Source organism: Propithecus coquereli, unplaced genomic scaffold, assembly GCF_000956105.1.
Source record: "Propithecus coquereli isolate 6110/MARCELLA unplaced genomic scaffold, Pcoq_1.0 Scaffold349, whole genome shotgun sequence".
Lineage (NCBI taxonomy): Eukaryota > Metazoa > Chordata > Mammalia > Primates > Indriidae > Propithecus > Propithecus coquereli.
In genome coordinates, this window is record NW_012149163.1 from 728742 (window position 1) to 740839 (window position 12098).

The 12098-nt window shown below is 41.5% G+C and overlaps 1 protein-coding gene and 1 pseudogene across 1 annotated transcript in view; both read left to right on the forward strand.

Moving 5' to 3' along the window:
* Positions 1-10704, forward strand: part of WHSC1L1 (Wolf-Hirschhorn syndrome candidate 1-like 1) — a 135354-nt gene extending 124650 nt beyond the window's left edge. Inside the window, exons 20-24 of the mRNA XM_012651087.1 lie at positions 6067-6183; positions 7732-7873; positions 8949-9055; positions 9657-9861; positions 10304-10704. Of these exons, the coding sequence (XP_012506541.1) occupies positions 6067-6183; positions 7732-7873; positions 8949-9055; positions 9657-9861; positions 10304-10545 (813 nt within the window). The 3' untranslated portion in view covers positions 10546-10704. The remainder of the gene's footprint in view (positions 1-6066; positions 6184-7731; positions 7874-8948; positions 9056-9656; positions 9862-10303) is intronic.
* LOC105815850 lies at positions 2896-3913 on the forward strand (annotated as a pseudogene).
* Positions 10705-12098: the final 1394 nt, after the last annotated feature.

Sequence of the window (12098 nt, forward strand, 5' to 3'; positions counted from 1 at the left end):
AAAAATTTTATATTACTGTTTTTTGAGGCAGGGTCTCACTCTGTCATCTAGGCTGGAGTGCAGTGGCACCATCAGAGCTCACTACAGCCTTGAACTCCGGGCCTCAAGCGATCCTCCTGCCCCAGCCTCCCAAAGTGTTGGGATTACAGGCATGAGCCACTGCACCCAGACCACACATAGAAACTTTGCCTATGATTTCAGGGAAATTTATGGGGCCATCCTGAAATCCATCCAGTTTAATATTGTGGTGTTAACACCTTTTAATAGTAGTTGTATTTATTCTAAAATGTATTCTAAGATAATTTTTTATTAAGCTAATGATATAATCAAGAGAATACAATCTGGATTTTTCTGCCCTTTAGCACTTGAGGGATTGCTAATGTAAGACAATCGATCTTTTACAAAATAACTAAAAATATACAGTCATTGAAAAGAATGATCATAAAGACAGTGTAGCAACAAGAAAACGATTTTTGGCACATTTATAGGAAAGAAATGCAATATGAAATTGAATGTACACAGTCAGTCCCCTTTTCACACACAACAGATTCCTGACAATGTGCACCAAACAAGGGACTTCTTATCATAAAGTGGTTTCTTTCTCAGAAATTTTTTTTTTTGGGCCAGGTACGGTGGCTCACGACTGCAATCCTAGCACTCTGGGAGGCCAAGGCGGGAGGATCACTTGAGCTCAGGAGTTCGAGAGCAGCCCGAGCAAGAGTGAGACCCCCGTCTCTACTAAAAATAGAAAAATTAGCTGGGCGTGGCGGTGCACACCAGTAGTCCCAGCTACTCGGGAGGCTGAGGCAGGAGGATTCCCTGAGCCCAGGAGTTTGAGGCTGCGGTGAGCTGTGATGACGCCACGGCACTCTACCCAGGGCGACAAAGTGAGACTCTGTCTCAGGAAAAAAAAAAAAAGGAAATTGAACCACCCTCCTCACTCCCCCCTTCATTAAAAAAAAGAAATTTCTTTAAAAAAGTATTAAATATTCCACTACAGCCTTTTTGCTACAGTCTTTAAGGACAGATTTGTAGCATTTTTAAAGTTCTTGAATTTGTTATTTTTGTTCACAAGTGAATTGACAATGGTTCTAAGTACAGTAAGCAACTCTTTGAGGCTAGAGACTTGTAACTTTTAGGGAATCTGAAACATTCCCGTCTTTATTCAGATGGTATCAAGTTTATGAGACCTGCACTCCTCATATCTGATATCAGCACTTTAACTTTTCTGTATTCACTCATTTTCATAGAATAACAAATATAAACCATAATAAATCGTTATCAAGCTTTTACAGTAATGGAACCATTTTTTCGAATGAAATTTTACCTCGAATCCCAATCTGTGAAAAAAGATAAAGCTCATTGGGTGAAATTCTGCTCTATACGTTTTCATTAAAGAAAATTTGCCCTGAAATAGTGAAGAATAGTAACAGCAGGTGGCAGTGCAGCCAAGACGATTGGGCCTTCGCCTTTGCTGTCCGGAATGGTGCAGAGTCAGCTCTGTCAGCTCGAGTCAGAGCACAGACTGGGTGGTTAAAAGCCGTGCACAGTACGCAGATGTGCGCAGCTACCCTCTGCCCTTCGGGAGAAAGGACTGGAAGGGAAGAGCACGTAGAGAAAGTTAACTGTTTATGGTACTGCAGGCTATAGAGGAAGTGTTTTTCTTTCTCTAACCTAATTCTTTGTCACAGCTTATACAATGCGTAAAAATGGGAGAGAAAAAAAGCCAGAGGTCAGCTTTTGTGGTGACCACTCCGCAGTTGAAAGAGACTGACCTCACTAAGCACACCGCCAAGGGAAAAGGCCGGCGCAGGGGCGTCTTCTCCTTTAACCCACTAATTTCTTTTCTCTTATTATAGAAGTAATAATCTATTTTTACCAATAGAAAAAGATTAAATATTTTTAAGAGCACTGGCTTATGTTCTTAATGATTTACCAAAATCAGAAAATATGATAGAGTACTTCACTTTGGATTACTGATAATTACTATCCACGGTTCTGTGATACTAAGAGCTATGAGAAAAGCTAATGAAAATTTGTGTGACGGGGGGAGAGGAGAATGAGACAGAAATCTGGTAAAATAAGCCAGTACATGTTTGTTTCCCAAGACAGTATTTCCTCTAAAGTGTGTTATTAAGACTGATAAGTCTTTATAGATAAAGTGTCATCCTGGATCGAATCAGCAATGCTTTCGAGGTGAAAAGAGTTAATGATTCTGTCATTATAAACACAAAATGTTAAATGTACAGTATTTACTCTTATTTTAAAAGGTCCTTATCCCTGCGTACCTGTTAGAACAGCTTCAATGAGAAACAGGCCAGGTACGGTAGCTCACACCTATAATCCCAGCACTCTGGGAGGCTCAGGTGGGAGGACCGCTTGAGGCCAGGTGTTTGAGACCAGCCTGGGCAACATAGCAAGACCTCGTCTCTACAAAAAAAATTCAAAAAACGTATTAGCTGGGCACGGTGGTGTTCTCTTGTAGACCTAACTAGTCAGGAGGCTGAGGCAGGAATACCACTTGAGCCCAGGAGTTCAAAGTTACAGTGAGCTATGATTGTGTCACTGCCTTCCAGCCTGGGCTACAGAGCAAGACCTTATCTCTAAACATAAAGTAATTAATTAAATTAAATGAAAAATAGTGGCAATACTATGCTGGCAAGGACGTGGAGAAACAGGATCCCTCATGTGTTGCTGGTGGGAATGTAAAATGGGACAGCCCCTCTGGACATTAGCTGGGCTGCTCTTCAATAAGTAAACATACACTGACCAAACGGTCCAGCCGGTCACACTCCTGGCCATTTATCCAGAAAAACGAAAACCTTTGTCCATATAAAAACTTCTACCAGAGGCTGCGACGACTACTGAGGACCCGGTTACCATCACCTTCTCGCGATGGAGACCTCAGCGCTCAAGCAGCAACCTGCAGCCGCCAAGATCGGGAACCTGCCCTGGGTTGAAAAATACCGGCCGCAGACACTAAACGATCTCATTTCTCATCAGGACATTCTGAGTGCCATTCAGAAATTTATCAGTGAAGACCGACTGCCACACCTGCTTCTCTCTGGTCCTCCAGGGACAAGAAAGACATCCACCATCCTAGCCTGTGCTAAACAGCTATACAAAGATAAGGAATTTGGCTCCATGGTCTTAGAGCTGAATGCTTCAGATGACCAAGGAATAGATACCGTCCAGGGACCAATCCTGAGCTTTGCTAGCACGAGGACAATATTTAAGAAAGGCTTTAAACTGGTGATCTTGGATGAAGCTGATGCCATGACTCAAGATGCCCGGAATGCCTTGAGAAGAGTGATTGAGAAATTTACTGAAAATACCAGATTTTGCCTCATCTGTAACTATCTGTCAAAGATCATCCCTGCCTTGCAGTCTTGGTGTACGAGGTTCCGATTTGGTCCCCTGACTCCAGAACTCATGGTTCCCCGCCTGGAACATGTCGTAGAAGAAGAGAAAGTCGAGATAAGTGAAGATGGGATGAAAGCGCTTGTAACTCTTCCCAGCGGAGATATGCGCAGGGCTCTGAACATTTTGCAGAGCACCAATATGGCCTTTGGGAAGGTGACAGAGGAGACTGTCTACACCTGCACAGGGCACCCGCTCATGTCAGACATCGCCAACATTCTGGACTGGATGTTGAATCAAGACTTCACCATGGCCTACAGAAATAATTATGGAGTTGAAAACTCTGAAGGGGTTGGCACTGCACGATATCCTGACAGAGATACACTTGTTTGTGCACAGAGTTGACTTTCCATCCTCAGTTCGAATACATTTATTGACCAAAATGGCAGACATTGAGTACAGACTTTCTGTTGGCACCAATGAGAAGATCCAGCTGAGTTCCCTCATTGCTGCTTTTCAAGTCACCAGAGACCTGATTGTCACAGAGGGCTAGATGCTCCAAGGCCCACTGGCCACAATTCCCTGACCTGGTAGTGCAGAGGACAGTTACGGGTTGGACTGTTGCCCAGAGAATGGGACAGAACCATGGTCACCCCAAGTCTTAGAAATCTCTGTTCCAGTTCTTGGTGTGGGTGGGCAGATGTTAAAAAGTACCATTTTGTGGTCATTTGGAGCAGGGGTACATAAACAATTTTAATGTATAATTATTATATCTTAGTGTACTGCCCTTTTTTTTTTTTGGAGATGGGGTCTTGCTCTGTTACCCCAGCTAGAGTGCAGCGGCATCATCATAGGTCACTGCAGCCTCAAACTCCTGGGCTCAAACAGATCCTCCTGCCTCAGACTCCCAAGTGGCTGGGACTACAGGTGTGGACTACCATGCCTGGCTAATATTTTTACTTTTTGTGGAAACAAGGTTTTGCTGTGTTGCTCAGGCTAGTCTCAAACTCCTGGCCTCAAGCGATCCTCCATCCCTCAGCCTCCCAAAGTGCTATTATTACAAGTGTGAGCCACCACGCTCAATCCGTCTGTCTTTCATGGGGAAAAAAATCATCTTTTTTTCAGCCATAAGGCTTTTACCCTTCAGTTGCTTAGATGACAGAGAATTGGCCTATTGCATTTGGTCTGGAGCGTAAGGCTTTCAGATCTAATATGGTCCAAGTGTCTTCCAACTCAAGGGAAACAACATCTCCAAAATTAAGTTTATGAATCTAATCTTTGGCACTGTCTCTGTGTCTACTTTAAACAGGCATTAATGGATTTCTGGGCAAAATTATTATGCTCTTATAAAATGGACTCAATTCTCCTACTTTACAAACTGGTCTTTTTATTTTCCCTCTTGAAGTAGAACAGTTACCAGCAGGTTCCAAGTAGGAAAAAACTTTAATTTTGAATATAATAGAGAGCTAGCTTTAAGTTATGCCATCGGAGGCCAATGGTTATGTAACACGTACTTGGTTAATGCAGGGAAGGCCTGTGAGATTAAGCCTGACTCTAAATCTCGAACTGCTGAAAGGCCTGGGACTTCCGTACACATGTAACATTTATTTTACAGCAATTACGCTGCATTTGTGTTAGCGTTCTGTACAATGAAAATAAAGCAGCTTGCTTGCTGGGAAAAAAAAAAAAAAAAAACTTCTACCAGAACATTCATAGCAGCTTTGTTTGTAATAGGCAAAATCTGGAAACAATCCAGATATTCTTCAGTGGGCGAATGGTTAAACCACAGCACGTCCACGCTGTGCAGTACTACTCAGAAATTTAAAAAGAATGAAGTGTCGATATATGCCACAACTTTGATGGATCTCAAGGGAATTAGCCTGAGGTTTTTTTAAAAAAAGATAATCTCAAAGGGTTCTGAATAATGTTATTTATAGAACATTCTTGACATGACAAAATTAAGAGACGCAGAACAGAGTAGTGGTTGCCGGGGGTTAGGATGGGATGAGGTAGGGAAGGAATGGAAGATTGATGAGATCAGAAAGGAGTATCACAAGGAACCCCTGCGGTGCAGTAGGGACCTGCATCCTGAGCGTGGTGGCCGTCACGCCATTCTGCAGCTGAAGTATTGAAGAGAACGACAGCCACAGACAAGCACATGTAGAACTGGTGACATCTGAATAAGGTCTGCGGATTACGCCAACGTCAGTTTCCTGGTTTTGATGCCGTACTATATTTATGTAAGATGCTACCGCTGGAGCAAACTAAGTGAAGGTTACCGAAATTTCCCTTTACTATTTGTGCGGCTTCCTGTGAATATCAATAATTACTTCAAAATAAAAAGTTTAAAAACAAAAACGGCTTATTTGTTTCAAATTCAGGTCTTTTCTAGGTCTCACCCCAAACCCCCACAGCTACACAGCAGTAAGTGTGTTATATTAATAATACAGCTTCAAAGGCTCCCCCCGTCCCAGGGTGTCCCCTGTGGTGTCCCCTGGACTATAGAAGCAGTGCAGTCAGTAAGAAAAGGCGAGCAGATCGTCACTCTAAGAGGCGCTTGCACAAGAAAAAACGTCCACCCATTGATTGCTGGGGTCAAGGTTATATGTTCAGGATTCTTTCCAGTTAATTATCTTGGATTATGCATGTATTGCTAAGAAACGCTTTTTAACATAGCACAGTTACATACTGCATGTTTCTCCGCAGGGCGAATTTGTAAATGAATATGTCGGTGAATTAATCGATGAAGAAGAATGCAGATTGCGAATCAAGCGAGCCAACGAGAACAGTGTAACTAATTTTTATATGTTAACTGTTACCAAGGTAAAATTGCTTTTTTTTTTTGGTAAGAAAAAGGAATTTTCTGTTTTTGTTTCATAATCCTAGGTTGAACCCAGTCTCTTTTAATTTGATTTTTTTTTTTCAGGCAAGTTATAATGATTTGCAGTAGCCAGCGGGCTACGTACTATAATGTGCTAATTATGCCAGAGTACAAAGTGATTACGGAAGCCTCACACGTGTCGTGTGAGACAGCACTGTGAGTGCCAGCAAACCAGGAGCAGGCTTAGCACGGCTGGACTTTAGTTCCAGAAAGGCCTGGGCCTCAGTGTCTGCTGCTCAGAGGGAGTCAGCTCTGCGATTCTAAGTTATAAACCACTAGTAAAGTTCTGATTTAGCAAAAACTCTAAATTATTCTGCATACTTAAACTTTTTTTTATAATTATAAGTTAGGAAAATAATGCGTGCTGTCATGACAAAAATGACAATAAAACTGCTGGTTTAATCCATGCAATTGTAAGACCTCTTCGATGCCCATTATATCCGTTGTCTCATTTAATTTTCTCAGCAGTTCTCTGATTTACAGAGGACAAGAAACTGGTGTCTGGCCATGATAAGTGATTTGTTGAACATCTTGTTGCAGTTTTAAGTGCCAATCCAAGGATCTAAGATTGGAAAAAAACAAAACAAAAAAAAGTTTTAAGAGCCAAGACTAGTACCCAAGTTTCCTATGTTCTAAGCTATCTCTAAAACTAAGATTCAGAATATCATTAAAGTCAGAAATAGAGATCATTGAAAAGAAGTATTTTAACTGATGTGTCATTGTTTGAAAGTTTTACAACTTTCAGAAACATAAATTAAAATGCCATTTTTATGATCGTGGGAATCTGGCTCCTGCACTCCCGTCTTCGCTGCCAGAGGCCCCTCCAGCCTCCCTGACGTCACTCGAGAGGCTCAGCACGCTGGAGCTCGTCCAGATGATCAGAGTTCAGATTCAGCAGCCTAAATCGTCAGCTTTGTGTACTGCATTTTGAACTTTAATATAAGTAAAAACAGAGCAAACAGATAACTACTAGAGAATATGTCCCACACAATAACCCTTCCATCAAACGTATCTCCAAATCTTGATTTCAGAGGAGAAGTTTCTCATCTTTCTGTCTTCCCTCTTTATGGCCTAAGGTCTCACCTGTCTACCCCATACGAGTTTTGCTTCCTACTTAGAGCAGGAAAGGAGGGATGACGGCAAAACACTAGGGTAGTTACCTGAACTTTGAGCTCTCTAATCAGGACATACCGTTCCTAAACCTGTGGCCTACTCATGTTCCAGGTAGCGTCATTCTATGGTCCTTCTAGAAGCAAACTTAAAAAGAGACTAAATTCCACTTCATCCTAATTACTGTGACTTGGAGTTCATCAAATACGGTAGAGAATCATTACGCTGCCCAGGGAGCATCGCATTTTCAGAGCTGTCAGTTGTCAAACACCAGCTGGCAGCAAAGTGCTGCTGCCTTGTGGTCCTTGACTGAGTTGGGTGTTTCTAAGAGGCTTATACTTAGTTTTATGTAAACGGTACCTTTCTTTTTCTTTCTGAAGGACCGTATAATTGATGCCGGCCCAAAAGGAAACTATTCTCGCTTTATGAACCACAGTTGTAATCCAAACTGTGAAACACAGAAGTGGACAGTGAATGGAGATGTTCGAGTTGGACTTTTCGCTCTTTGTGACATTCCTGCAGGTAAAGAAGTAACTTGCTCCTCATGGTCCCCTCCCTAGGAAGAAAATGTGTCCTGTGGAGGCAGGACATTACTCTTCAGGCTTGATGCCCAAGTACTTACTCCAGTATGAGAAAGTGCTATGTTTAGAATTGAGTGTTACCTGCCAAAAAGAGGTAGAAATCTATATCCTCAAAAAGGAACTTGGCAACAACCTTTATGTAAGACAGGGTATTACAGAATTCTGTGTATGTAGTCCTGCTGAATTAATTCTCCAAATTATTGCTGTTTGCACAATGTAGCCAGATGTTGTTGTCTTTTTAAAACGTTTTAAAAGTAATTAGCTTGTATTAACATCAACTGATTTCTTGGTTTTTGGGTTTTTCTACTTTGTAAGATCATTCTGTTTCAAATTAGACATAAAAGCCTCTGAAGCCAGAGCTATTGTTTTCATTTTTCTTACTCATCCAGCATCTTAATAGCAAAAGTCTCTTCTTTGTTAAGTTTGTAGTAAAATGGTGAGAAGAAAAATGCCGTCCCTAAAACAGATTTAAATTATGTTTGTAGAACTCATTGTGGGTTATTCAAGCCCAGCTAAAGGAAAGTGTAGGAGGCCTTAGTTTGAATCCCTGGATCTTTGGTATATGTAGCAAGCCTTCATGTTGAACTTTTATTTGCTCATAATATAAGGCATTAATTACTGAAGTAGTATCGTCACAATTCCAGTCATATCGTTCGTCGAGAAGCTGGTGTGAGTTAGCTTTAGAAAAGAGCGCTAACCTACAGCCTGTTTTTCTTGAGCGTAGGTTGCAGACTTAGTCCGTACCACAGTGTTTTTGACCACTTCTATGAAAGGATATGAATTCTGTTCAGGGCACATAGTGTTACTGTAATTATTGGTGGATGGGAATGTTTCCTTCAGCTTTTCTCCCCTTTTTTCTTTTTCACCATCACTGTTTTTAATGAGGTGGAACACGGGAAAGGGAAACATCTTCGTGTTAGAATTATGTCTCTTTTTTTCATTACAAGAGTGTGTCTGTGGCAGCGTTTCTCTTCCCCGTGACTTGAGCGTGAATATTCATTTCTCTCATGTTTCAGGGATGGAGTTAACATTTAATTATAACCTGGACTGTCTGGGCAACGGCAGAACAGAGTGCCACTGCGGGGCAGATAACTGCAGTGGTTTTCTAGGAGTGCGGCCAAAGGTCAGTTATACAGGGGGTGCCCCAAGCCACAGGAGATAAGGAGTGGGGCTGTCGAAGAAGTTTGTCTGTGACCATCTCAGGAAAATGCTGGCAAATGGGCCCCTGGCTTAGCATGGGGTCACCAGCTGCATTCACCAGGAGTTTAGACTCTGACCATCCTGGGAAGCCTATTTCAGTGACAGCTGTTAGGTTCTAAAAATGTATTTGTATTTCAGATTGAATTTGCCATTAGCAAAATCCAAATTAAAGCCCTTTTCAAAATCCACAATATACTAAAAACCATTAAATTATACACTTTAAAATGGTGAATTTTGTTGTATATAAATTGTATTTCAATGAAAAAATTCAGCAGGCTGTCTGCACATTAAAATGGGTTAAAGTTGCTTGGATTTACTACCAGCCTTGCAATTAAAAAAGAAAAGTGCCTTATTCAAATGCTAATGAAAACAAAGACTTTTGTTATGGTGTCATTACTGGATAAGTCCTTCTGGTGTTTTTAAGTACGAATTCAAATGAAGGTGAGGTTGTAGGGTTTTCCTCCCGTGTCGGGCTTTGTGCACTGTCTGTAATCGCTGAAACTGGGATCCTTTCTTCCTGCCAGTCGGCATGTGCGTCAACAACTGAAGAGAAGGCAAAAAATGCTAAGTTAAAGCAGAAGAGACGAAAAATCAAAACAGAACCAAAGCATATGCATGAAGATTACTGTTTTCGATGTGGAGATGGTGGAGAGCTGGTCATGTGTGACAAAAAAGACTGTCCCAAAGCATACCACCTCTTATGCCTTAACCTGACGCAGCCACCGTATGGTAAGCTAGACCTGTGGAGCCCTTTCTCTGATTTGTGTCTTTGCCAACTATGTGTGACTCAGAATATATCCACCCTCCTCGGAGGAGCCGTGGAACAGGAAACGTTGAAGAGAACACATAACCTAGCAAGCAAATATTATGTTAGTGAAAAAGCTGTCTCCCTACACATTTGGAATACCCTGTGGGCCAGCAAGGATCAATTTCTTATTTATTATCACATGACCATAGGTGGGTAGTTGGCACCCACGGCACTGGGTTTTGCCAGTAGCTCGTATCTGTACTAAATAATATAGCCACACCTATATTTGGCTGAAATTTGGAGTTGTGTTCAGTTTAATTCGGTCTCCAGTCGGAGACGAAGGTGGGAACTTGGGTTTTTCATGGGTAATTAAGACAGGCACTGACTTGGGCCCTTCTCCTCCTTCCTGCCACCCTGCATTAGGAAAGTGGGAGTGCCCGTGGCATCAGTGCGACGAGTGCGGCAGTGCGGCTGTCTCCTTCTGTGAGTTCTGTCCACATTCCTTCTGCAAAGATCACGAAAAGGGAGCTCTGGCTCCTTCTGCCCTGGAAGGCCGTCTCTGCTGCTCTGAACATGACCCTGTATCTCCTGTGTCACCAGAATACTGGAGCAAGATAAAATGTAAATGGGAAGCACAGGATCATGGAGAAGAAGTAAAAGAATAAATGGGTGGTATCCCCCCCTTTCTATTTAAATGAAAAAAATGAAAAAAGCAAATAGGGAACGCATTTAAAAAGAAGAGCCTTCTACAGCGCATACAGCCTTTGCCATCGGAACTGCCTTACTGAAGCGAAATGGGAAACCAGCTCATGCGGGCAGAAGCAGTTGGTGGTGTCTGGTTTTTCTGTTTTGTTGGCTTAGGGATTCTTTTGTGGAGGGTTAAATTCCCTTGATCTTTTCTTGCCTTTTATTGTGCTTCAATGCCTTTGCATCTGGGAAAAGAGATGTCTTCGCTTTTAAAATAAGAACAAAGAAAAAAGAAAGTTTTGTTAATGAGATAAATTGAAAGTCTAAGATGTGTTCCTTGGTTGTATAAAGCAAAAGAAACCATCATTCCTTTATTTATTTTCATTTTAGGAATTTCGAGAAGTATAGTTCAAATAGTCTAATCAGTGTATGTGTGTGTGTTTTAAGTAGGAATCAGAGAAAGCCCTCTTAGAAAAGGGTATGATAATCTTTATATACCTCTTTACTGAGCAGTAGGTAGGCTAACTTCTCTTCCCCTTCAAAATGCTTTTCATTGTCTTAGAGAAGGGCTCTATGGAAGTATTAAATCTGGCCTCTTGAAAACAAATGCCTCGATGGATTTTACCTCTGTGGTCTTAAACTAGGTGGGCTTTGTGATACGGTAACTTTACCTCGAAAGGTATATAATGTGTTTTTCTGTTTTGGAGGGAAAAAAAAGAATGGATGTGCTCACTGATTTTCGACATGTTTTCCATTGACAGTGGGATTTTTCGATGAAGTGTGTCTCTGTGGATGTGAATGCCTGGTTAGAATGGTCACTGCTGTTATCCTGACACACTGATAAAGGCAGCTAAAGGGAGATGAAAGGCACAAACCGAAAGTTGGATCATAGAAGCACCATTTTCTGTCCAGTTTAATGTAGACTTTGGTCTGACTTGGAGAGAATTATGGGCATTTTATTTTCTGTCTCTGTTTCCCTCTCCTAATCAAACATTTCCTTTGTCAGCTGACCATTCAATCATGTTTCTTGGTGAAAGTACACAAATGAATTTGAATTGTATTTGAAAAATCTTTTGGGTTGAGTTCCTAATTTTGGGGGTGAAAGTAGGGCCATCCTCAAGTTATAGGCAAACAATTTCTATTTAGTATTAATATTATCTAGTACTTAAAATTGCTCCCACTGGGTAAGGGGAAGAATTTCTACTTTTACAGGGTACATAAGAGCCACACAAACACACTTCATCTTAGGAAGCACTTGGAGAAAACGCCCAAGAAAGTCAGCGTTAGCAAAAGTGGTTGACCGTGATGCTTGAAACTTACAGACGCGAGTATACCAAGATGTCTGCTCACAAAACTCACTTGCTTTTAATGCTTAGGAATATGTGTATTCCAGTATTCCTTCTATGAAATAATTAGTAATGTCAGACATTGTTGTAACACTGTACTACGTAGAAGTCTAGGGTTAGCTCGAATGAACGTTAACTTTCTCTGTGAATTTTGACTGCTTACACTTGCTGGTACCTGGTAGCAT